At 39.8% G+C, this 26,735-nt stretch overlaps 1 protein-coding gene across 2 annotated transcripts; it reads left to right on the top strand.

The window, feature by feature from the left end:
* Positions 1 to 1,094: 1,094 nt before the first annotated feature.
* Positions 1,095 to 26,524, top strand: LOC145996063 (uncharacterized). Of its 2 annotated transcripts, none has more exons than XM_083132286.1 (3): positions 1,095 to 1,371; positions 6,429 to 6,580; positions 25,340 to 26,524. In XM_083132286.1, the coding sequence occupies exons 1-3, from the start codon at positions 1,183 to 1,185 to the stop codon at positions 25,452 to 25,454; spliced, it is 456 nt and encodes a 151-aa protein (XP_082988412.1). In that variant the 5' UTR covers positions 1,095 to 1,182; the 3' UTR covers positions 25,455 to 26,524. The 2 variants fall into 2 exon arrangements, with proteins under 2 accessions (XP_082988412.1, XP_082988411.1); XM_083132285.1 differs by lacking the exon at positions 25,340 to 26,524 and adding an exon at positions 12,660 to 13,118.
* The last annotated feature ends 211 nt before the right edge of the window (positions 26,525 to 26,735 follow it).

Raw genomic sequence — 26,735 nt, forward strand, 5'->3', positions numbered from 1 at the left:
AAATAAGTCGCGAAGAAATTTTCATGAACAGGTAACTCTGGTAATTTTACTGAACCAAAGGGGGGTGGACCCGTTGAACCACCTCCTTAAATACGCCCTTGGTTATACACATTATTTCCTTGTATTAATTATACATAAACTAAGTATTAATATGTGCTGTGCAACTGATGTAATCTTCTCAGTGTATTTTCTCTTAATTGCCCAAAAAGATTAGATCATAACTTGCGCAACAGAAATGAAACACAAACTGAAATTGCTTTATGGAAAATAAAGTAAAATAGGCTTTATAAATAAAGTGAAGAATGTGAAAATTCTTATTTTGCACTACATAGGTTACGGTAAATTTTGATAAATATAACTATAAAATATATATATTTTTGAAAGTTTGGTCAGCAACCAATTTTACAAGCAATATTTTTCGCATGATCTGAGAACACGCACGCAGCAGAACCCTTTCATTTATCTTGCACGTGAGCAGCAGGGATATATCATGGAAGAATGATCATTACAAAGCATAGCTTTCCTTTCCACTATCGCTCCTTCTTCCTATTTAACTCTGTACAGATTTGTAAAACTGCTGCACATGTTCGCTCACCGTGGGCTACCCGCAGTAAACTGGACGCTCGAAGCAGACGACAAACGAGCTCTCCCTAAGTCGTGACGTATTAACATGGCGGCGGCGTGTTTTCAGCGCAACACTAGCCTCCCAACTTTGGAAGTCTCGTTTCTGCCTTAAACTGGACGCAGAGAAACGCGAGAACTTGTAGGGGTCATTTTTCCAGGGTGTAGTTTTAAAAATTGTTGTAAAAAAAATTGAGTGGAAATGTCCATTGCTGCATTGACTAGTTTCATCCACAGACCGCGTGTGACTTTGTTTGTCGTCCCGCGATTCAGCTAAGATGATCTTAAGCTGGAAGTTGGTAGTCACGTGTTTCCCCTCAGATACAGTTGTCAGGCTCGCCGAATGCGGCTATTGTCATACAATCGAAATTATGATTATTCGAATATATATTAAGTTAGCCTGAAAGAACATATTATTCGATTATTTCTGATGGACAACTTGCATGAACTGGCAACTGTGAGACACAAAGAAAACAAATGACTTGTCAAAAAATGTCTTCACGTCAACAAGGAAGTAAACGTGCTGTTTTCATAATATTATGTAACTGGAAGGACTAAAACATGGCAAATTTGAAACAGGAGCTCGATAATTATCTCTCACGAGGCGAAAAACAACAATTGAAAATTAGCATGCCTGTTACGTTCTCGAAACCCGATGTTGGAAAATGGTTCAATACATCTCCACCTGTAGAAGAAAGCAACAGTAATGGATGGTTTTCGGAAACCCAAAAGGATTGCTGTCCTAGCATGGTAGGAATAAACTAAACATTTGTTTTTGTTAATTATGGTCCATTGGGCACAGTGGCATGATAAGGGGGAATGGTAACCCTTAGTATAGAATATAGGAAATTAGAAAGAACTAACAAAAGCTGTTAATAGTAACTCACAATTCACCGACAATTCCTTTTGCAACAATATAACATTTTCAGTGTTATCAGTTCGTTATATCGGATACACTTTAGAATCGCATATTTTTGTTTCGTATGGTTCGTACTTACCAATTGTGTATTGCGGAACATATTTGAAGGTGCCATAAAGGTTTTTACACGATTAGAAACATTTTTTACAGTAAAATAAGCCATTTCTCGAAGTGTTACGGAACGCACGTCATGGTGCGAGCCCCAAAAACCATTCACGCATAGCCCGAAAAACCATTTGGGATCGTGTATCCATCCACGAATAGCCCCAAAACCCATTCCCGGATAGCTCCATGGACCATTCACGGAAGGTTAGGTTAGGCAAACATAGTTAAAAAACTGCGTGCTTACGTTTTCGCTTAAATTGAAGCAACTTGGGTACTACTTTACTATACCGGAGACACCTATCAATGATTTATTTCACAATTTTTTACATTGCTAACATACTATTCTGCATTGCGGAACATTTCTTTAGGTGAAATAATGAATTTCTAACGAAAATAATGTGTATTTCTTACATTAACGAGTACTTACTGTTGTTCCTTATTTACAACAAACCATCCACGGGTAGCCCCAAAAACCATTGACGTTAGCCCAAAAATTCACGATAGCTCCACGAACCATCACGGGGACGAGGTATGCCTACTAGGTTAGGTTAGGCCTGTTAGGTTAGGTTCCATTAGCAATCCTTTCGTTCAATTTAGCATATATGGACAATACGAGAGCGTATTGTGCTCTCGTGCAGAAAACAAATGGCGGCAGCAGCAATAGCCCATTGGAAATAGATTTTCGTAGAAAACCACATGCATTCACATTAAAATGGATCAAAACTACATTCCCGAACATTAACAACGCTACAGAAAATGATTTGCATAAGTACTTTCTCCTGTAAATTTGAAGAAATCCGTCTCCGGTATAGTAAAGTGTTACCGCAACTTGAATTTATTTCTGGCGGAAATAGATTGAGCAAATAGATGAGAGCATGGCAGCTGTGGAAAAGTTTCCCCAATCCCCCCACACACAACACTTTCAAAGCACTTCGTAAGCATAGTACAGACCTTATGAAACAGAAATACACAGAATATGTTAGCACAGTCACAAATGAACTCCTTACTAATCCGAAGAGATTCTGGCCATTGATAAATTCACGGAGACAAACCAAACACATCCCTTTGGAAGCAACACACATTTCAGCTGTTGGTAATGATAGAGCTGAACTATTCAATCAAACATTTCAAAATAATTTTGTTTCAAATGATGTTTTAGATCACCCGCCTATCAAATCTATCTGCTCTCACTCTCTTTCTACCATCTTTACAGAGCCAGGTGGAGTCTTGCACTTCCTTACCTCCCTTTCTTCTCACCGAACATCTGGACCGGACAATATTCCTACTATCTTCCTTCAAAAAACAGTTCACTCGCTAGCTACTCCTCTTGCAATGTTATACAATAGGTGCTTCTCTGAAGGCTGCTTTCCCACTCAATAGAAGAAAGCAAATATCATTCCTATTTTTAAATCTGGCAATGCAAACGATACTACATGTTACAGGCCCATTTCTCTCCTTTCCACACTTGCTATTGTCTGTGAAAAGATTCTAAAGAATAGACTTCTGAAATTCACATCCCCTTACATTAACCCAGCACAACTCCAAATTCTTCATGCCTTACAAATCTGTCTTCTATGCAATCCTGTGCCATATGCAATTACTAATCGTAATCAGTTGGATGTTGTATACTTTGATCTGTCCAAAGCTTTTGATTCAGTGGATCACCATTATTTACTGCATAAATTAGCTAACAGATTTAATATAACAGCAAACATGTTAAAAATAGTGAAAGACTATCTAAGAAATAGACAACAACGTGTTATACCTCCTGGAACTAATTCTAACTGGCTTCCTGTTATATCTGGTGTGCCGCAAGGAAGCGTTCTTGGCCCTCTGTTGTTTGTATTATATCTGGATGATCTCACAGACCTCTTTAATTCCCCCATCTCAAGCACAATTCTAATGTTCGCTGATGATTGCAAGATTATGAGAGAAATAAAACAGCCATCAGACATGCAATTTCTCCAAAATGACATAAATAGATTCTCCGAATGGTGTAAGCGATGGAAACTGTCCACAAACCCTTCGAAATGCTCTTACATAACAATTTCATTGAAGCAAAACATTCTTGAAGGTAATTATACACTCACCGACATCACTCTAGCAAAATAAGCACAACACCGAGATCTAGGTATCCTCATAGATTCTAAACTAACTTTCGATAATCACATATCAACCATCACAAAAAAGGCAATGTGTATGCTAGGCTTACTTTACAGATTCACCGAAATCCATAACCCGAAAGCACTTTCCATTTACTTCAAAACATTTGTGTCCCCCATTCTAGAATATTGTTCACCAATCTGGAACATGGCTGCCCCTTCTCATACCTCCAAGATCGAGCGTGTTCTCAGCTTTTTCCTCTCCATCGTTCGATATAGAGTGCCGGCCCTGAGACACCTACCTAAGAGAGAGATCTGCTTGTAAACTTAGACATAAATTCTTCAGAATCACGTAGATACGTTGCAGATATGAAATTACTACATAAGATCATTAATGGAAACCTAAGATGCAGCATCCCACTCCACGAACTCTCCTTCAGAGTGCCTAGACACAAAACAAGGAGCAAGGAAACCTTCCACACTTCAACTCCAGGACTCTCACTCATTCAACGTTCACTATTTCATAGGCTACCAAATCAGTTCAATGTTATCTCAAACCAAACTGATATATTCAGTTCATATCCATCTTTTATCACCAACATAGAAAAAATTGTATATAAGTAATGCTTTTGTGAAACACATTTGTTTACCTTGGAACTGTCTCGACTTGTTTATGTTTATATTTGTTTATTTTATTTTATTTTATCTTGTTTCGTGTGTTCATTTTAACACTAGTGTACTGTTTTACTGTAGTTTTTTTCCGGTTTAAAATGGCTTCTGCTGTACTGGAAAATTTCAATAAATAAATAAATAGAAAATACCTCAAAGACAATGCTACAGAAACTGATTTCCGTAAGTAGTTTATCCTGTAAATTTGATGAAAAGTGTCTCCGATATAACAAACTGTTACCTTTTCAGTTCTTTAATCATGCCAAAAAAAAAAGAGGTAAATTTCTCGTATTGGACAAACGGCTGAAATTTGCTAGTTCATTTAATTTGAATATTTGTACTTAGGTATTCTGCATTGAGAAAAATTGCTGAAGATGGCATTTCGCTTATTTCACGGAAATAAGCTCTATTTGCAACATATCGAGTAAGTTTTCTTCGTTTCTTTATGCCTTCGGTAACACGCAAAATGGCAGTCACAGTTTCACTACCGTACTCGGCATGCAGTGTGTCCACCCCACTGCACCCAAAAATACCTACATAGCCCCACAAACCATTGACGCATAGCTCCACGAACCATTTCCGGTAAGGTTAGGTTAGGTAGGGTCACGTATAGGTTACAATAGTTAAAAATTGTTTTCGAAAAAGATATGCGTACGTCGGTAGGTCAATTACCCCAGGGGCGGAGCCTGGAATCGGTGGGAAATTTGGACTCAAAAATTTCAAACAAAAATATTTTTTTAGTTTAAATTTCCCACCGATTCCAGGACGGAAAACGTGAATACACCTTAAAGAATGTTCCGCGAAACAGATAGGTAAGTACAAATGTCAAAAATTGACAAAACGAAGAAGTTATGGGTGTCCGGGGAGTATCAGATTTTTACCAGAACTACTTACGGAAATGAGTTTCTGTAGCATTTAGACGTTCGTGGAGGTATTTTCTTTCATCGTGGAATCTATTTCACCAGGAAATCGTGTATTTTTGAACAGAAATATCTCTCAGACACACAATGTTCGTTCCTTTCATTTCCTTGCAATACGTGGACCAAATGTTGTGAATGTTTGATGATGTAACTCCCTAGTGTTTCCAACCATGTCGGTTTTTGCAAGAAGATGACAATTTTAACTATGTTTGCCTAACATAACCCAACCTAACCTAACCTTGTCGTGCATGGTTTGTGGAGCTATGCATGCATGGTTCGTGGGGCTATTCACCAATGGTTCGTTTGAATTTTTCGGTTGACAAGGTTGGAAACACTGCATACCCAATGATGATGTACCACGCTAGTCAAGCTGTCTCGCCATATTGTGTCTTACGGAAGCGAAATAAGGAACAACAATAATTACTCCTCATGTCACAAATTGAAATTATTTTCGTGAAGAAAGCAAAGTACCACCTTGAAGAATCTTTCGTAATGCAGAATAGGTAAGTACGAATGTTAAAAATGATGAAAGAAATGACTGAGAGGTGTTAAAACCATGCCAAAGTTTTACCCAGTTAAGTGCTTCACTAAGTATTATTTACCAGATAAATTTACCATGTGCATTTTGCAGAGAGCATGCGTTCTTGTTTTACGATGGCCTCAGGCATGCAATGATGACAGATTTTGTGTGAGCCTAAAAAGGGGGGGGTTTCATGCTTGAGACAAGCTATTACATGATCATGTTTTGTAAGCATTTATTGGTGTTATTTAAATGCTAAGAGCCCTAAACGTGACCCACCTAACCTAACAACAAAAGCATTTACACAGATATTACCCCTTTGCACCCCATACATGACAGCAGTAGTTCGTATCCAAGATGACTAAACAAATAACTGCCCACAAGTATAGGATCTGTATGGAAAATGATTAGTTAAACAATCGGAACTTGAGCCCAGGTCTTTGTTTTTCTCTGAGTGTTTTATGTTTTAAGTTGTGTGCAATGGCATGTTTTATCGAGCACATGCCATAATTATGTATATTAATGAACAAGTTTGCTTGGTGTAATTATTAATAAATTCTCTCATTTTCTAGTCACGAACGCAGCGCATCATGTGTTTCTGCTTCTGCATTGCAATGGGAATGCTGTGCTTCATTCTTGCCGGTTTTTACGCACCGTTGTTGCTAATTAAAGCAAGGAAATTTGCATTGCTCTACACCCTTGGGAGCTTGTTTACGATTTGCAGGTAATAATAATAATCTTTTTTTTGCAGGGAATCATTTGAAGACTACAATTGGTAAACACTGTAAGTGCTACAATAATTCAAACACCGTTTTTCACGTTAAACTGTGAAATGTGCCGTGCTTTATAATGTGGTAAACGTGAAAATTGGCTGGTAGCCCTCTTAAGTAGTTCAAAGGGCATGTAAAGAGGTCACTAGTGTGAACGTTCTTACGGGTTGATGTGCGGAATGATGCGATTTCCCAACACTTTCGCTTTTGGCACTTACAACGTTTACCACTTTTAGTCCTCATTTATTGCAAAGATTCTGTTTTTCAAAGTTCTGTTTCTTGAAAAACTCAGTTCAATTTTTGGATTTATTTTATACTGTTGTTTAAACTTGACAGTTATTCATGATAACTTATTTGGAAAGATTTTGGCTCTTTGTTTGAAATATGTAACACAAGTGGTACAGTATATCTGTTTAATGACATCATTCTGTGCAAAGTGTATGACGTTATTGTTGTTTGATTCTCCACTAGTAATGGTATAGTTCAACCACAAGGAAAAAAACCTTCCGTCAAAAGCGTTCGCGCATCTTCCCTGCCGTTATCGGTGCTCGGTGCAGTGTAGCCAGGCCAGACTTTAAAAAATTGGGAGATTGTTCCTTGGCTAACCAGAAGATCTAATAGTAGCTCATAAACGACGTTCTCGGTGGTGGAGGGCAGCATAGGCGTGCACACTGGGGGGGGGAGGGGGGGCGTCAGCAGATTTTTTCCAGCAAGGGGTGAAACAAGGTAATTTTTTCAGGCCCGTAATCGAGGCATATTACCCCGTAATAATGTTGCCCTCCCAGAAAACGTCACTTGAGTTTGAAATTATCACGTTCCTACATCCTTATTATAATAATGGATGTAAGTTACTGTGACTGAAATCAACTCATGCATCTGAAATAATAGGTATTTTTATGTCAACATTCATTTTCCAGAAGGGTGCTACCATCCTTACACCACTTCCTTCTGGACGGCCATTCCGCTATATAATTTTTTAGAAAATTAAATATTTAATAATAGTATATTAAGGATAGAAAATTAAGTATTTTCAAGCCGATGAAAGTTTATCTAGCAAATTTCTTGTTATTAACACTCACATGCTTTATTTGTCAGTTAAGCTGCCTCTATGTTGCTGTATTCAATGTATATACATACACACACACACACACACATGTATAAAATAATTTGCCCACGCTAGGAAGTCAGTGTTTCTACCTAGTAAGGCAAGGACGTTTCAATGTGTGTGTGTCACTTCATCCATTTCATCAGTTTTTCATTCATCCATATTGTCGTACTTACCCGTAGAGACACAAAAGCGACGTAAAATAACTAAAATAGCAATAGATTTTCGGTTGGGATAAAATACAACCATCTAAAAATAGTAATGTAGTAATAGTAATAAAATAATAATAATGTCCTAGCACAATTGAGTATCGTTTGGCATAATTTCACAGTTCAAACAGCACTTTTCATGGCTTAGTGTAGTTCCACTCTATCTCTCCCCTCCATGTTAAAGTACGATGAGCAGGAAACTTGTTTTTGAGCAGGCCGTTGGAGGTGCCATAGCAATAGTTTAATATGGAATTCTCCCAAGAAATCAATAGGTCTGGCAACACTTGACATTGGCCTCTCTGAAAGATGCTTTCCCCTGTCCTTTTCCCCACCCGCCAGCGCGATGAGGTTCTGAGCAGGTTTCTTTCCTTGTGGTTCCACTATAGTGTACACCTAGTTGGCAAGGGTACAAGGAGAACAGCCCACATTCAACAAGGTCATCAACAAATGCACCAGTGGTGGATTGTACCACAACATTCACACATGTGGTTAAGCCACTCATATGTCATAGTGGTTACGTCATCACCTTATAATGAAGGAGTCCCGGGTTTGATACCTGGTGGTGGCACATACTGGTTCGGATCCCACTTCAAACTGTAGGACCAGTCCCGATTAGCCTTACTGTGTATAAATTGAGCAAAAACTCCGTGCAAGCGGTTAGGTTTCGGACCCGTTTTGACCAGCCTTTTTGTTACTTCTCCTAGTGTGTACTTTTTGCACTCTCACAGTTGGTACCATTGTTCTGTCACAGTTGGTACCATTGTTCTGTGTATATGTTGTATTACAATTCAAATAGAAAATATTCTAATGCAGTTGTATAGCAGTTCGGAATCAGTTGGTAAGCCTAGTATTAACTAAGTTTTGATTTAGCTTCCATCTAAAGTTGCAATTAAGTGGAATCGGCTCAAGTTCCGATTGTTTAAATCTGAATTTTTCATGGTTCACAGGTATTTTGTTCATGGTTCAATTATGTCTGTTAAGGAGCCATGGTAGCTCAGTTGGTATAGCATATGGCTACCATGTCGAATACCTGGGTTCGAATCCCGGGGCATTTGATCTGCACCAGGAATTTTTTCAGTCATTTACCTGTTTCTGCGTGGCTCTGAGGTGCACCCAGCCTCATTAATGGGTACGTGGGGGTGGGGGAGGTGATCGGGATGTTGATCACATCATCAATACCTCCAAAAGGGTACCTTTGCCCTTTAACTTTAACATATACAGTATGTAACATTCTTATTCGTACACATGGATTTTCAAAGAAAATGCTTTAATATCTGGAAGGAAATACACTCTTTTGAAATTGTTTCTTTACAATTCAATAACTAATATCATTAGGAACATAAAAAATCTTACCCAATTTCTGTATAACCAATGACAATAATAAATTAAATGAATCTGAAAGAGAAACATGCCATTTTTTGTACAACTTTTCTATTCGTACACTTATAATATAAAAGAAAAAAAGCATATTCAGAGGAAATTGACTGACAGTTCTAATACTTTGATGCGTATCCTTTGGCTTTAATTACTGCTTGACACCTGTTCTTCATAGAATTAACCAGTTTCCGACATGTTTCAGAGCTTATTTTATTCCACTCGGCTTACACAACAGTTTTGAACTCTTGTTTGGACTTGACGTCTGCTTTATGGACTCGCCTCTTCAAAATTGCCCATAAACGCTCAATGGGATTTAAGTCTGGACTTTGAGCTGGTGTTTGTAGTAGTTTGGGCACATTCCATATTAGCCAGTTCGTGTTAACTTGCACCTTATGCTTACTGTCATTGTCTTGTTGGAATCTGTAGATAGGCGGCATGTCCAGTCCATTTTTTGGGCACTCTGCTTTACATTGTTCTTCAATATGTCCAAATAGACATATGCATACATGATACCACCAATAAATTGGATGGTACCAACACCTTTGGACTACATACAGCCCCAAATCATTAATGACCCACCACCGTGTTTAACTGTTGAAACTGTGTTAATGTGATCATTGTCTTTATTTGATTTTCTCCAGACCCTATTTATCCCATCTGACCCGTATATATTAATCTTGGACACGTCTGACCATATGACACTATCCCGAAATTCCTGGTCCTTGTGGATGTGCTCTTTCGCGAATTAAAGTCTATTCCTGCGATTCACCTTATTTACTTACGGCCTCTTTCGTGGTATTCTGCCATGATATCCATGCTTCCACAAGGCACGTCGGACATTTTGATCGGACATTATCTTGCCAGCGACATTTTCTACTAACGGTCGTAACTGAGGAACACTTAGTTGGGGGTTTTCTCGCACTCTTTTTAAAATAAAGCATTCATCACGTTTATTCAACCGTCTCTCTTTTGGTTTTCTCGGCACATTCTGTGTTGAACCTTCCTCTCAAAATCTGTTTACTATGTATTGAACTGTGGAGTGTGATTTATTGACTGTTTGTCCATTTTTCTTAACGAATAACTTCTAAGGACCAAATTTATAATAACAGCCTTCAGAACGGAACTAAGTTCCTTCACCTTGCCCATTTGGAACACACTGATAGATAGACGATATGCCTACAACAATACCTACGCCAGCATTCCGCTTGCGCTTGCATGTTCAAACTTGTTACGAAGTTGCAAACTGCAGGAAATCGCCCGAATAGCGGTGGCGCTGTATACGAGGAAGATTGAAACTCTTGCCTGTACGAATAACAATGTTGCATGAAACAGCGTGTTTTTCTCTTTTCACACAAATTGTATGCTCTGTTTATACACTTTGAACATACATTTTTATTGACATTTGTTGGTGAAACCTTAATTAACATTAATTTCGAGGTACATATGAAAATGATTATATTTACTAGTAGATATGACATTTTTTCCTCGGAAATTCTATGTGTACGAATAACAATGTTACATACTGTACCTCTAAGTCTTAGTGATTACCTACTGCAATCACATTTTTTTTATTTTTTTTTTAAAAATGAATTTTTCTTACTGTGTACTTGAATCTAGAGTCCGACTTGACCTGAAGCCAAGAATTCCTGGTTGCGTAAACTACATCACAAATCATAATTTTTCCGGCAAATAATACTTGGTAAATCTTTAACCCCTTAAGTGTGGAATTTGTTGAACACGTTGCTACTGGAAAATGTAGATTTTTTCGTCAAATTCAGTTGAACAAAATTAATTGAAGAGGAAAATTATTTGTTAACCCCTTAAGCATTGTGCTGCTGTAGTGTGGAAGGCATATATATATACGCTTTATGTTTCTTTCAACTATATTCGATTTACTGTGGCGTATATAGTCACACAGACGTTTGGTGAGATAGTTCTGGCTGTACTAGAAACAAAAAAAATTGTAGCAAGAGAGAAAAAAAATGAAAAAGAAGAAGACAAAAACAAAGAAGAAGAAGGGGAAAATGAGGTGCCAGTAAAGTTGTCTGCTCTCGTGCGGTGTAGTTAGTGTCTAATTGTAAGCCGAAATATGCCATATTTCGGCTTGCTACTATTTTTTGATTCTGCTACAGCTAGAACTACCTCACCAAATGTCTGTGTGACTATATACACCACAGTAAATTGAATATAGTTGAAACAAACAAAGTGTATATATACGACTTCCGCACTACAGCAGCACAATGAGGAGGGCGTATATATACGCCATCCACACTTAAGGGGTTAAACTGTGTTAATTAGTTTCTTCAAGCTGCGAACTTAGTCACACAATTGTTTACAGTATTCTAAAGTACTTCCTAATACGTACTCCTACAAAGCTTGTGAAAAATTATTAAACATTCGGGACCATTACCGTGGAATTTCTTCGTAACACCATTGTGATTGCTTAAGTTGGTACTAAATGGGCTGTCGGCAGCATGTTTGCCAAGTTAATGTCAAACAATCAGGGTACCGTAAAGGATAATATAATACTAATAATTTTATATATACGAGGTGCATCCAGAAAGTAAGTTCCGAAAGTGCCTTAAGATGGCACAGGTGGTCAGAGTGGGATGGGATTGCTCAGGAGTGGAGGAGGAACACGTAGCACAGTTGTGTGGAGTCAGTGGTGAGAGAACTGTAGTACGGGAAACATGGCTGCGTGCATACAGTCTCCCGCCGAGGGTGAGGTACGTGCGGTAATCAGGTTTCTCCACGCTAAGAAGCTGTCGGTGTCAGAGATCCCCTGGCAGGCATGGTTACGCCTGAAAGTGTGCAGCAAGCAATGCTGCAGAACTATGGTTTACAATGTCCGAACTCTCATGTCAGTTTCTGCAGATCTCCCATTCCCTGCTGCATGAGATCGTCACTCAGCAACTGTAGTTTCTCACGTTGTGTGCACGATGGGTTCGTCGTTGACTTTGGTGCGGCCTGCTGTGCATTTTCTACACCCTCTTTGGACAATTCCTTCACTAATGTCATTCTGTCCATATACTTCACACAACTTCCGGGGGATCTCTGACACCAACAGAGATCTTAGCGTGGAGAAACCTGATTACCGCGCGTACCTCGCACTCAGCGGGAGACCGTATGCGTGCAGCCATGTTTCCCTACTACAGTTCTCTCACCACTGACTCCACACAACTGCGCTTGCACCACGTTATGGCTACGTGTTCCTCCTCCACTCCTGCGCAAGCACGTCTGGCTCTGACCACTCGTGCCATCTTTGGGCACTTTCAGAACTTACTTTCTGGATGTGCCTCGTACACATAAACATATGTTGTCACTCTGTCTACTACTTTCCAGCTTCTCATTCCTTTGGGGACCGATGAATCATCTACGCCACCTATTTTCCACCGAGCGACTTCCGTTCACCAGCATTTACTTTGGGACACTATTTGCCACGTTGTATTTCGCCTTGAGCATTCAGAGTACATTGTTAACAGTTGTGTGTGCTATCGGACAGGTGATCGCCCTCATGTGGTTCCTGGTCAGTTATATTCCTGGGGGCCAGACAGGTCTCAAGTTTTTCACAAAACTTTGCTCATCTGCCGTGAGTTCGAAAGTTTCGAAGACTTTACCAGTGTGACGAGCATATCAAGACAACTTCATAATCAACTCGAATCTATCATTGTTATTGGTGTCATTGATGTGATGCATCACATGTATTTATATTATTTATGTTACGCTAATGTGGCAGGTATAGCATGGATTATGTTACGTCATTTCTGGCTGTGAGGGAAAATATATCAAGACTAACATGTATATTTTATTGGTGCTTATTTTTGTGCATATATGTCGTTAAACTGTGTGGAAGGAGTTCCTTAACGTGAATATGGTACGTGCTTTTGGACTAAGATCATGCAGTGGTGTATAAAGCATGAAATATCATTGCGATAGTAAAAAGATTATAGAATAAGGTATGAATTGTTCTTTGGATTGACGATCTGGTAATAAACTCGCCATACAACCAAGTGCTTTTTTCGCATTATGAATCCATGCAGGAGAAATCATGGTATTTCCGATATCAATGACAGGTGTCTGTGGGCATCATCTCTTAACTCCCTTATGACACTTATTTTATAAGAACACAGTGTATATTTGTATAAAAACAAAGAAGGCTGCAAGCTTATTGGATACAGATAGCTACATTTCTCTAAGGTAGCTATTCTCAAAGTTTTCAAACCGCAGAGTCCTTTTCATTCAAAGGCGAGGCCTCAGAGCACCAATTTTTCCATGCCCATCAGAGCAAAATTATATTTTTACAGCCAATGAGAATTCGGAAATTACTAGAGGCACATCTTTTTGGTAAATAAAAAAGCAAAATTTTGGTACAAAAACAGAGTCAATTTCAGATTCAAAAGCAGTAAATAATATAACATTTTGGTGTTATAGCGGTGAAAAATCTGATCAAAAACAGAATATAAATGACATTTTGGTTTTAAAATAGTGGATATAATCCGAAATTTGATTTGAAAACTGCACTTATTACACACATCCCTTCCAATAGTACATTTTTATGTAGTTACCAGAGTACTAAATTTATTCATGCATAAAGGGGTCCATATTTTGCTTGTCCAATATTTACAGCAGAATTAATCAATTTTCCATGAATTGCATAATTCACAGGATAATTCACACTTCAGAAGGTGTTGCATCGATAAATAAACTCTAAATTTGATGTTTAAGAGTTTCGCATTTTTACAATTCATTTCACATTATTTTGGGACAAAACAGGATAGGAAAATGCACCTCACACATTTCAGAAACATGAAAACATTATTATGTTATTTCACATCATGTTTTCATCAAAAATGAAATATGCATGCCTCTAGGAATTAGGTTTCTAAGAAGTATTGGTTTTAGCTAACAACATACATACACTTTTAACACTTTTAGTATTTCTGATGTTTTAGGCATCTGGTAAAAAAATGATTTTTTTTTGCCTGCTAAGTTGTGGCAGGGACTTGGGATTATCCAAAGTAGTCGCTGGGGTGATGAGGATTTTTTCATGGAAAGCATCGCTGAGCCCCAGGACTCCACAGAGCACTGAGAATCGCTGCCCTAAGGCTTAATTTTGGTATATTGAGACAATCATGCGTTAATGAAAAAATATTTCTTTATATAATTTATATCTATTTTGTGATGAGCTATATCTTATATTTCTTTCTTTTATGTGTTAGATATAAAGTATTGTTCTGTAATTTTTCCTATTTTTAAATTGTTCATTACTTTGGGCCACTGAAGGAAATGAACATGGATCTTTAAGTAATTTGTAATGCATAAGTAATTTGTGATAGTCTAAAGCCTGAATCACACGATGATACTTATCCTGCTGGATTTTCTTCTTGGACTTGTACCAGTGCTGTTGTACTAGGGTTACCAGATCGCTGTAAGGGAAATGTAGGACATACTGTCCCAAAATGTAGGACATTAAGTCAAAATGTAGGACACAAATCATTCTCAATAAATAATACATATTTCTACAGAACACTTTAGAAAGTAGTTGAAAAATGACACATTTCAGTTTTAAAAGAATGAATTGTTAATGAATTTTTAAATGCAAAATTTCAAAACTTGCAGTGATACTAATCAATGCACATGTTACTACATGATTTAAGTGGAATTTCGCAGAGAAGACAATTTTTTTCAAAATTTCAGGTTTAGTCAAACTATATTTATGTTAGAGTGGACAGTCAAACTCTTTGAAATTATAGGGACCAGTACTGTGGTGGGGCAATATGTAAATAACATGAAATTTGTTCTGAAGATTATTATTGATCTTAAGGAAATATGTAGATTAACCCGGCATAGCTCATACAAATACAAACACAAGTATAAATAACCTTCATGTATCTTATGGCCATAAGTAAATGTTTGTTGGGATCCCTTACCTTTTATTGTCACTTATGCGATGCACTTCCTCACACACACTGCTCCTACTTTAGATTGAAGGGGATGGCTGTGGTTCGTTGTTGAAGGGGGGTAAAAGAGGATTGTTCACGGCTTCAGGTCAGGTTGGCTGATGTTCCGGTCACATGGTGTGATCTGCTTCATGTATTGTTCAGTAACCACACGGAAGTAGTTCCATTTACACAAAATTAAAACACAGCTCTTCTTGCTGCACTGTGCTGTCAGCTGTCACAAATCGCACTTCACCTACTTTGGTGGCTGATGCTCCTGCGACATGTTGTGATTAACACGGGGAAGTAGCTCGAATTACACAGGAACAAAACACCGCTCCTTCCGCTGCACGGTGCTGCCAGCTGCTCAACAGCCACACTTCACCTACTTTGGTAACGTGTCTCCTTGCATCGCTGGATGCCATACGCAAAGTTTAGCCACACTTCGAAATACAGCTCCTCACTCCTCTCACCTCTATATCCTTGTGTCCCGTCTTTCCCCAAAGACGCCCAAACTTCCCCTGTGTTCTTCCAATGTTGCCGGTTTTAGCCTTGTACAGTGGCTCTAACACACACACACAAACACACAAATACCCAAAAGGAAGAAAAAACTAAGGAAAAAAAAGACACCCTAGCCAGTGTAACTTGCCTGAAGAGCCCGGTTCTCCCTCTCGCCATGCCAAGCAAGGGACTGGGTGCGACTTTGAAAAAAAAACTGGTAAACTAACTGATAAAAGAAAAACTAAAAGCCAAAATTATATAATAAAAAAAAATAATAAATTTAGGGTGGCACTACATCTCCCCCCTCAGATAATTAGGATAACGAATATGAAAATAGTATCATAATTATCTGAACCTATTTTCTTAAACTTAAAATAAAGGCTAAACCGGGGTAATGCCCCTTCTTTCCCCCCGGCTATGCAAAAAAAATAAAAAATAAACAAACCCACTAAAAGCATTCACAATAGCAATAATCACTCTTATTTAAAAAAAAAATAATAATAGAAAATGACACCAAAAAAAATAATTATATAATTGCATTCCCAAAATATGTTTACTCCTATTATTTACAGCTTTCCTTTTCTCCATTAACTCTTATACCCCTGCCTGGTAAACCTCGCCCGACAAGGTGCAAGGGAAAAGGGGAGGGGTTTTAGCTTCGACCTTTTTCTCCCTCCTTTCTGCAGGCCAGAGCCTCTTCTTTCCCAACCACTTGGGTTCACGCTCTCGAGGGTCCCTTTGTATTCGGAACAGCAGGTTGTCCTTGTCCCTTTGCCGATGTATAAGGTCGCAGGTTCGATGTATTATACACTCCAGCCTCTTTGTTACATTGAAAGTCGCATAACAAATATGCATTTGGGGCCACCCGTTTCTTTATTTGGAATGGGCCCACGTAAAGGTGCACAAATTTCTTGCAAATTCCCTTTTGAACGTCCGAGAACGCAAATGACTTTCTTAAAACAATATCTCCTGCCTCGAAGGAGGTGAGCCTTGCCTTGTCATATTGCTTCTTGCGGTTCTTGGCCGCTCTTTCTACGTTTTCCTTTGCTCTCAGAAGCTTCCATTCATAGCGTGGGTCATCATTCACTGAGGGCAATTTAAAAAGTTTCTTGATCTCGTCGTCCGGTTTCCTGTTGAAAAACAATTCCACTGGAGCGAAGCCTGTGGAGGTATGAACCGCCAGATTTAAACACTTTACCATATCGGGGATGTGTTCCGGCCATTTCTTGTGGCTCCCATCTATACACAGCCTAAACAAGCGTGAGATCTCTCTCATGCATCGCTCGACGGGGTTCGACTGAGGATGCTTAGCGCTTATAAAGCGTGCCTCGATGTCTCTCGACTGAAGCTCTTCTTTCCACAGTCTCGAGGTGAACTGAGTGCCCTTGTCTGTGAGAATAGTTCTCACGCTGGGACACATTATCAAAAATCCGTTCACTTTTCCCAAAACGGCCTTGGTGGTGGCCTTTCTCAGAGGGTATATCGCGATGTATTTGCTAAACAAGCAGCACATAACGAGGCAATATTCCAAGCCGTACCTGGCCTTTGGCAGCGGCCCGTACAGGTCCACCGAGATCACCGCTCCCGGTTTGTCGGTGATCACGGGATGCATCGCTCCCTTCACTTCGTAATTAAGGTGCTTTGTCCTCAAGCAGAGGTCGCACTCGTTGACAAACCGTTTAATTTGATCCTTCATCTTTTTCCACGTGAAGTGTTCAGCAACAGCCCAGTGTGTCTTCTTTTGTCTGAAATGGCCCCGACCGTGATAAAATGCGATTAGCTCTTTGGCAACTTGCTTCGGAACGCACACTTTAAAGATTCCTCGCTCTCTTTTGCACAATATTCTATTCTTCAAGGCATAATCTTCGAGCTTTCTCGCCCTTTTTCCATCTCCCGATTTCAACATCTCACCTCTTATTCTCCCAAGTTCAGGGTCCTCTTGTTGACGATTTGGCAACTCTTGCATGAATTCTACCAATTCAGGCGATGGCTTGAAGTGTATGTTCGCTATTACCTCGTGCGGCTCCTTTATTTCGTGAACGGTAGCGCTCCTTGTGCCACTAGGGTAACGCGAAAAGAAGTCCGCCATGTTTTCTTCACCCTTGATGTACCTGACATCAAAATCGAACGACTGTAGGAACAATATCCATCTCGCTATTCGTGGGTTTGTTAACCTGCATGTGAATAAGAATTGTAGTGCCTTGTGATCCGTTCTGACAGTGAACTTTCTTCCCAGTAAATACACGGCATTTTTCTGTATGCCATAAATAATAGCTAATAACTACTCCTCCGTTATTGTGTACCTCGATTCGCAGTCGCTGAGGATGCGGCTGTGGCATGCAATCAGCCGAGGACCCCCTCCATCTTCTAACTGGTACAGCAGACTGCTGACAGCTTTGTCGGAAGCGTCTGTCTCCAGATACAGCGTCTTTCCAGGGAGAGGGCTACGGATTATCACATCCTGCAAATACGCACGTTTTATCTTCTCGAATGCTTCCTGGTGCTTAGGCAACCAGACATACGCCGCTCCCTTGCGAAGAAGTTCGAGAAGGGGCACCGTGAGCTCTGAATGATTCACCTGGAAAATCCTGTAAAACTGCAAGTTGCTTTGCGTTCTTTGGCCTGGGAAAATCATTGACGGTCTGTAGTTTCTCTGGGTCCTTCCTAATCCCGTCGGACGACACCTTGCATCCCAACAACGAAGCTTCCTGCCTCGCAAACTGGCACTTTTCTAATTTTAGCGTTAACCCTGCTTCTTTCAGTTTGGAAAAAATGACTTGCAAATGCTGCAAATGGTCCGAAAAATCATCATCGGCAAGAGAAATATCGTCACAGTAGGCTGCCATGAAATGACAAGTTTCATCATCCAACACCTTATAGCGCTCGCTAACGCTGTCTTCAATCCAAAGCAGAGTCTCTGAAATGTGTACACAATGCCCTCGTACATAAAACCCACATATTGCTGGTGTTCTTCTTTAAGGCCGATTTGGAGAAAAAATTGCGATAGGTCAAGGCAAGAAATATATTTCTTTCCTTCAAATCTCTGAAGCACTTCTACTACGGAAGGGGGAGAGTCGTATTCTGGCTGTATTCTCAAGTTGGTACCCCTGGAATGAAGACAAACTCTGACTGATTTTCCTCCCGGTTTTCTCACGCAAACAAGTGGATTCACGAATCGTGCCTTTGCTCTTTTGATAATCCCCCACTGTAACCACTGCTTAATTTGTTTGCTTACATCCTCCCGGTACTGGTAAGGAATGGGATACACTTTCTGAGTGAAAGCTTTATCATCTATTACGTCGATTTCATGCTCGTATCCACGGACCAACCCTGGTTTGTTATCAAATATCTCGCGATATTCGAAAAGCAGCTCTCTTAATTTTCTCCTTTGTTCAGGAGTCAACCCTTCTACGCTCTCGTAAATTTCGATGTTGGTAGCCCTAGTTTATTCTATCGCGTGGCTCTGTGATTCTTTGGTCCCTCTCTCAAACCTTCTAAACGAATCTGGCGGCTGATCTTTATTCACGGAGTCCCTCTCGTATAAAGCTTCATTTGAAATTACATTCACATTGTGTACATCTCCCTCCATTACATTCTCGAAAGATTCTCGTCCTCCTTTCTCCCTAACAACCAAGTGATTTTCTTCACAAAATTGATCTCCCTCGACTAAAAACGCAGGCTCCTTCTCGTGCCGGCAGCTACATCCTTCAGCCCCGCACACGTTTCCTGTATTCGGACCCACAGGACCCATGGTTGACATAACTTCGTCCCCACAACAACAAATAGGCTCCATACAAGAGTAAACCATTCGGAAATTGTGCAACTCCTGACACGCCGCTGGCTCATTAAATGTTGAAAATTCTATTTCTGTGTACCCCTTCTCAGTTCTTAATTTTAAAACATGCTGCTCATAATTCAGGATTGCATGGTTATCCTCCATGAAATCAGTGCCCAACAAAATCGGCTTTACTAAATTTCTTATCACTAAGCAGTTTACATCTATTCCAGTCCCTCCAAAATTCATATTTAAATACGTCTGTGTGATTACTTTTGAAGCTTTAGTCCCGAATGCCGAGACAACTTTCAATCCGCCTACGGTGAGGCAAGGCAACCGCGGGTTAATTTTCAATAGCTCCAGCCATAAACTCTCGCTAACGCATGAATGCGTAGCCCCCGTATCCACGACTGCATCATAATACTTTCCTTCTATAATCACATTAATTTCAGGCAACGACCTTGGGGTCTCTTTTCTCGAGGTCTGGGGTTCCTCTACAAATTCCTTTAAAACCGAGCATACATGCTTTAGAGCAGTCTCGCACGAGTCGGCATCCCTATGGCTATCCTGAGGCTCACTTTCTTCGGGTTGACGTAAACAACTCTCAACCTGACCCGCAAAGCCCCCGCTCAACGTGCTCTCCCCTTGTCATGCTTCGTTGTCAGGAGGGGGTGGCCCCCTCCCACTCTGACTTTCAAACATCATGGCGTTTATGTTAGGGAAATTTGGGGGTGATCCCTCCCCTCAGGCACTCCACCCCCCCTTCTCCATCGTTGCCAAACGTCCAACCTACTTGTCGGTTTGGGCTCCGTCTTCCTCGCTGGAAACCTCCCCTCCCCCGAGAAGGTTGGTTGGGAGGGTTGTCAAATCCTCTCCTGCGTCCATTGCCATAATTGCCCCGTGACCGAGCTCCCCTCTCGGAGTTGCTTGGGCCTGGGTTCGCTTCCATAAAATTTATGGGTCTCGGACGATGACGTGGGGATGACTGACTCGAAGCACCGTAGTTCATTGTTTCCTGAAGTTCTTTCAGTAACCCGAGTAACTGACTGCTGGTGTCGATGGTCAACCCAAGGAAACTCCTCTGCACAAACGGAGGAAGTTGCTTTATCCCCAATCGAACCAAGGCCTTTTCACTCAGGGGTTCGGGAAGGATGGCATTCCTTTCGATGAGTTCCATGTAGTACTCACAATAAGTCTTCCCGCTCCCGGCAACATAGCGGTTCGTGAAAATCTCAGCTTTCAGGCGCAATAATTTTTCTTCAGATATGAAATACGACGCAAACAGTTCCCTGAAGGTGGCAAAATCTCTGCATTGCTTTCTGTTAATGTTGAACCAGCTGAGTGCGGCCCCTTTCAATGACAAGCTCGCCACGCCTACCTGTTGTTCAGCCGGGATCCGACCCAGGTTTATGTAAGTTTCCAGCTCCATGAGATAAGAGCTGGCTCTCACTTCATTCTCCGAACCAGAAAAGCTTGGCAAGCGCATGTCCCTGTGCAAGTACACATTACTTGGGGTTGTACTACTATCGCTGCTCGCCGCAGGGGATGCTGCGAGCAACTGTTCGCTTGCCTCTCCCGAACCCTGGACTTCGTTCAAGAGGGCGTTTAATGCTTCTATTTCTTCCCTTAAATCATTTTTTAGTCGACTTTCATGATGCTGAAAAACCCCATTAATCTGCTGCGCAACATTTTGTCGAACTTCCTCTGCTACATTTTCCTGAAGCTCTGCTACAGACTGCCTTATTTCGGCCGCATTTTGCCTACATACCTCCAGTTCGCACCCAGAAACAGCCACCAATCCCTCGCTTAAATTTCCTACAGTTTCTTCTAAAGTACTGGTTCTTACGACAAGCTGATCCACAATTTTCCGTGTCCCTGCGCTACCTTTTGCCACATTATCTATCCTACGGGTCAGATTCCTTTCCATTTCAGATTGCGACTTTTCGAACCGACGCGCCTGTTCCTCCATCCCTTCTCTAAATTCTCTCCGTAATTCTCTCATTTCCTGCTTGAAATCCATCATCATTCTTGCGAGGTCATTTAATGTAATCGGGGCAGCTTCCTCCCTTTCAGATTCAGACTCCATACTCCTGTCCCCAGTATTTTCCGTATCCCGTTCTAAATTCCCTAAATTTTGTACATCCTCTTCTAAATTTTTTGTGACCTGATTAGCCTCGATGAAACTAGAAATTCGCATTTGCTCCCTCGTTAAAACCATGATTGTCCCAAACAATACAAAGAAAACATAAAATAACTCTATAAATGCCTTAAAAAAAACTATGATAAACGAAACTTACAAAAAAAATTGAAAATGACTCACAAAGCATTACTGTTTTTAGTGGATTTCTCCCCTTTGCTAAGAAGAAGAAAAAAAACGAGAAAAAAAAACACCCCCATTATTTAGGAAAAAGTAATATTTAAGAAAATTGGCCAAATGATGTGCCTGAATGTAAGGAACTTCCCCTTCAATTTAAATAAAATTTCATCAATCCAGTCGCTTGGGTGGCTTGACAAAAGACAAACCGGAAAATAACTTTGAAAGCTAAACAAAACATGACTGATACTGGCTACTGACAACATAAGTTAGTTGCTGATATCAAGGTGAAAATATGCTAATTTTACTGATAAAGTTTTGAACAAAAATTGTCCTTTCTTTTGTTTAAGCCTAAACATCGGTGGTAATCGTGCCCCTTAGTTGGGCTGCCAGTTGTGGTGGGGCAATATGTAAATAACATGAAATTTGTTCTGAAGATTATTATTGATCTTAAGAAAATATGTAGATTAACCCGGCATAGCTCATACAAATACAAACACAAGTAATAAATAACCTTCATGTATCTTATGGCCAAAAGTAAATGTTTGTTGGGATCCCTTACCTTTTATTGTCACTTATGCGATGCACTTCCTCACACACACTGCTCCTACTTTAGATTGAAGGGGATGGCTGTGGTTCGTTGTTGAAGGGGGGTAAAAGAGGATTGTTCACGGCTTCAGGTCAGGTTGGCTGATGTTCCGGTCACATGGTGTGATCTGCTTCATGTATTGTTCAGTAACCACACGGAAGTAGTTCCATTTACACAAAATTAAAACACAGCTCTTCTTGCTGCACTGTGCTGTCAGCTGTCACAAATCGCACTTCACCTACTTTGGTGGCTGATGCTCCTGCGACATGTTGTGATTAACACGGGGAAGTAGCTCGAATTACACAGGAACAAAACACCGCTCCTTCCGCTGCACGGTGCTGCCAGCTGCTCAACAGCCACACTTCACCTACTTTGGTAACGTGTCTCCTTGCATCGCTGGATGCCATACGCAAAGTTTAGCCACACTTCGAAATACAGCTCCTCACTCCTCTCACCTCTATATCCTTGTGTCCCGTCTTTCCCCAAAGACGCCCAAACTTCCCCTGTGTTCTTCCAATGTTGCCGGTTTTAGCCTTGTACAGTGGCTCTAACACACACACACAAACACACAAATACCCAAAAGGAAGAAAAAACTAAGAAAAAAAAAGACACCCTAGCCAGTGTAACTTGCCTGAAGAGCCCGGTTCTCCCTCTCGCCATGCCAAGCAAGGGACTGGGTGCGACTTTGAAAAAAAAACTGGTAAACTAACTGATAAAAGAAAAACGAAAAGCCGAAATTATATAATAAAAAATAAAAAAAATAAAAAATTAGGGTGGCACTACAGTACCAAACATTTTACAGACTTTATGAAAATATAAATTCTCTTGTGAGTGTGGTGTGCTGATGTAATGAAAGTAATCTCTCAACATTTGAATTATGACCTGTAATGGCAAACAAATATTCAGCAATTACATAATTTAAAATGGTTCTGGACTTTTCTAGACTTTTTTTCAGTTTTCTTAACGTTTATTTATTCGACCCCTACTTAGGTAAAGTTGGAAATTAGTAATTAAGAAAATAAACATTTATTTAATGAAAATCCCTACGAAAGGGCCAGTTAAGATAAAAACTGAAGCTGAATTTAAGAAGAGAATTATATCTGCTTTCTCGTATTAATGCATCCTGAACCATGGTTAGCAGACAAGCAAGGCTTTGGCGTCTCGACACTCAGCCAATATAATCTTATGTGGGGCTTGTGTCGGTTGTCCCTATATGTTTGTGACTGTCCCTTCATCCATCTTACCTTACTGCCATTCATTATCATTTTCGCGATTAACCAAAGGGACAGAAAAAAGTGAAGTAAAATAAACTAAATTAACCAATCAGTCATTATGATAGCAAAAATTCTTGACCACAAGAATAATTTATTGCCTTTGTATTGACTTCTTGACATATTTGTTGATTTCTTAACTTTTTTCTTGACTACCATGACTTTCTTGACTGGTAGACACCCTGAATAACTTTGTTCTCTATACCCCTGCTTTACAATCAAATTATATTGAATAAGAATGGCAACACCTTGTTCCATCAGTATAATCCCAGAGGCAAGAGATTCTGCTCAGGCATTGAACAGTGATGTTATCAGAAAGTGGTCCCAAAACTTTGTTCATTAAGTGCTTCCGTTTTTTTTGTATTTTTAATAGCAGGACAAACTTTTTTCTTTGTGGGCAATGACTGAATCAAAATAAATTTCACTATTGAGTTTGGAAGCGCAGTCCATAGACTTGTAACTTGCATGATTTTTCTCTGTTACGTATTTTCGTAATTAATATTATGATATGCTCAAAATATAGGACATTTATGATATTTTTCAAATTCCTCCCGGACACCGGACATAAGGCTAAAAATGTAGGACATGTCTGGGAAAATCCGGACGTCTGGTAACCCTATGTTGTACTTGCTCGTTACCACACTTGTTGGTAGTCTTTGTTCCAACAAGCATTGCACAGATCAGACAAGCTAAGAGGATGAACCAGCAACTTGAGGGAAACATTGTACGAGAATAGGCACTGCTGCTATATTCCTTACAGTCCCCAAAATTAAAATTTTAAGAATTACAAGAAAAGTATGGACTAAAAATTGATTTGAAAGAAGAAATGGTAATCAATATGTACATAGGGCTACCAGACGTCCGGTTTTCCACGGACGTATCCTACATTTTAGCCTTATGTCCAATGTCCGGGAGGAATTTGAAAAATATTATTAATGTCCCACATTTTGAGCATCACATAATATTAATTAGGAAAATGCATGTTTCAGTTGAAAGAGAAATCATGCAAGTTACAAGTCCATGGACTGCACTCTCAAACTCAATAGTGAAATTTGTTTTGATTCAGTCACTGCCCAAAAGAAGAAGAAAAGTTTCTGCTAGATCAAAGTTTTGGGACCACATTCTGATGATGTCACTGTTCAGTGCCTGAGCGAAATTTCTTGCCTTGGGTTTACGCTGATGGAACAAGGTGTTGCCCATTCGTATTCAATATTTTGAATGTCAAGCTGGGGGTATAGATAACAAAGTTGTAAAATTAAAAACTACCGTAGATGAACCCATTTTCTAAAATCTGAAAAGTGTAAATTTTAAGTTACTTTCTAACATGTTCTGGAAATGTGTATTATTGTGAATGTTTTTTTTTTTTTTTTGTTCTACATTTTGTTTTAAAGTCCTACATTTTGGGGCATTATGTCCTACATTTCCATTATAGCGATGTGGTAACCCTAGGTGTACACAATACGCTTCTCAATGAGCTCAGACATGAGATTTACAAGGTTCATATGTAGTAATGTTAATAATAATATTTATTGTGCAACAAACAAACAAACAAAAATGCACAGTCAACACTCAAAAACTGATTTTCTTTGCCAGTCTTCACATGACCAAATGTTTGCTCTGCTTGTTACCACAGCATCGAGCAGAGAAGCAAGTTGCTATTAGTACCTGGTCCGGTCACCAAAACCAGTCCAGCAGTCATAATTTCTAGCCTGGGAGCGAGTCCAGCATCAGGAAGGGCATTCCAGTAGCAAATCCAGTTCCGTGCCATTCGGCATTAACAGTGACTCGTATGAATGAAACTGAGCATGTACTCGTACTCACTTCATTTCATACAAATAAAGAAACTGCGAATTTGTTCACACTGGAAAGACATCCTCCTTCAGGTGAGCAGGTCTTTATCCGTATAAATACACATGCGTGAGTGATTCTCTGAATATTAGTGACAATTGTTCTTTGTTAGCATGCCATGTTTATTGGACATCATCCATTTTCTAATGCTTTTTTACGTATGCTTATTACACACCAAACCTGGAAACACCATACAAGCTAGCAAAAACTGTGTATACAACATACCACGTGAATGTGGGTGAGTTTACATTGGACAATCTGAATGTCCTGAACACATGCAAAGCGAAAATAGATAGGTTGTAAATAGCCGAACGTGTGATGTACAAAGGTGGAGTAAAAACTCACTCCTCTTTGCTATCAGCAGCACTGACTTCAAATATAGTTTGAGGGATGGGAAGGGGGAGGGGTCAAGCTGAACATAACAGAATAGTTTATATATATATAATAATCATCTGTGAGGAAATTTAGTGCTGGGTGCTGGACAAAACTTGCCTTCCCCGCACCCAATGACACACGTCTACTGCCATTGCATTACAGGCTCATGAACATACTGTACACTTGTTTTTATTAATACCACCCAGCGATATTTGTGGACATATTGTAATTGCCTAGTTACACATTGTGGTACATGAACGGTTTTGAGCTATGTCAAGTGGTCAACTTTCAGTCTTGTCTCCAAAGTTCTCAGGTCCAATCTCCACCTGGGCATTTATATTCGTTGTGAGCCCCTTTAATAACTTATCCTTGTTATAACAATTAGCTAAAGTGCAAGAAAATCAGTGCTAAATTAAAATACAATCGAAGGATTTCAACTTTGTACACAATTTCTGGTGTAAGTTCACCTTGAAAACACATGTTAAGTGTGAAATATTGTTATGCTTTTGTTTGAGAGTTTGTTGAAATATGGAGGTGTACATTATGGAAGTTGTAAGTTAAGCTGATTGACAGTAAAATTGTTATAGCAAGTTAATCAATGGTCTGTTTATATTTCAAGTAAAGGTATGTGTAAAACATGTGCATTGATTGATTTGGTGTTTTAAGTTTACTTTATGCGCAATAAGGCTAATCAGGACTGGACCGACAGTTTAAAGTGGGATCTGAACCACTATGCCCCACCAGGTATTGAACCTGGGACCCCTTGATTACAAGGCAATGACGCTACCACTGCGCCATCGGGGAGG

The sequence above is a fragment of the Lepisma saccharinum genome, chromosome 12 (assembly GCF_977018435.1).
Source record: "Lepisma saccharinum chromosome 12, izLepSacc3.1, whole genome shotgun sequence".
NCBI classification, from domain to species: domain Eukaryota; kingdom Metazoa; phylum Arthropoda; class Insecta; order Zygentoma; family Lepismatidae; genus Lepisma; species Lepisma saccharinum.

What these genes read in the sequence shown, in the direction of transcription:
- LOC145996063 (XM_083132285.1), top strand. Translation starts at nt 1,183, where the DNA reads ATGGCAAATTTGAAACAGGAGCTCGATAATTATCTCTCACGAGGCGAA. An exon ending in AGGATTGCTGTCCTAGCATG is followed by an intron (nt 1,372 to 6,428) that starts GTAGGAATAAAC and finishes CTCATTTTCTAG; the next exon opens with TCACGAACGCAGCGCATCAT. An exon ending in AGCTTGTTTACGATTTGCAG is followed by an intron (nt 6,581 to 12,659) that starts GTAATAATAATA and finishes ACTACTTTCCAG; the next exon opens with CTTCTCATTCCTTTGGGGAC.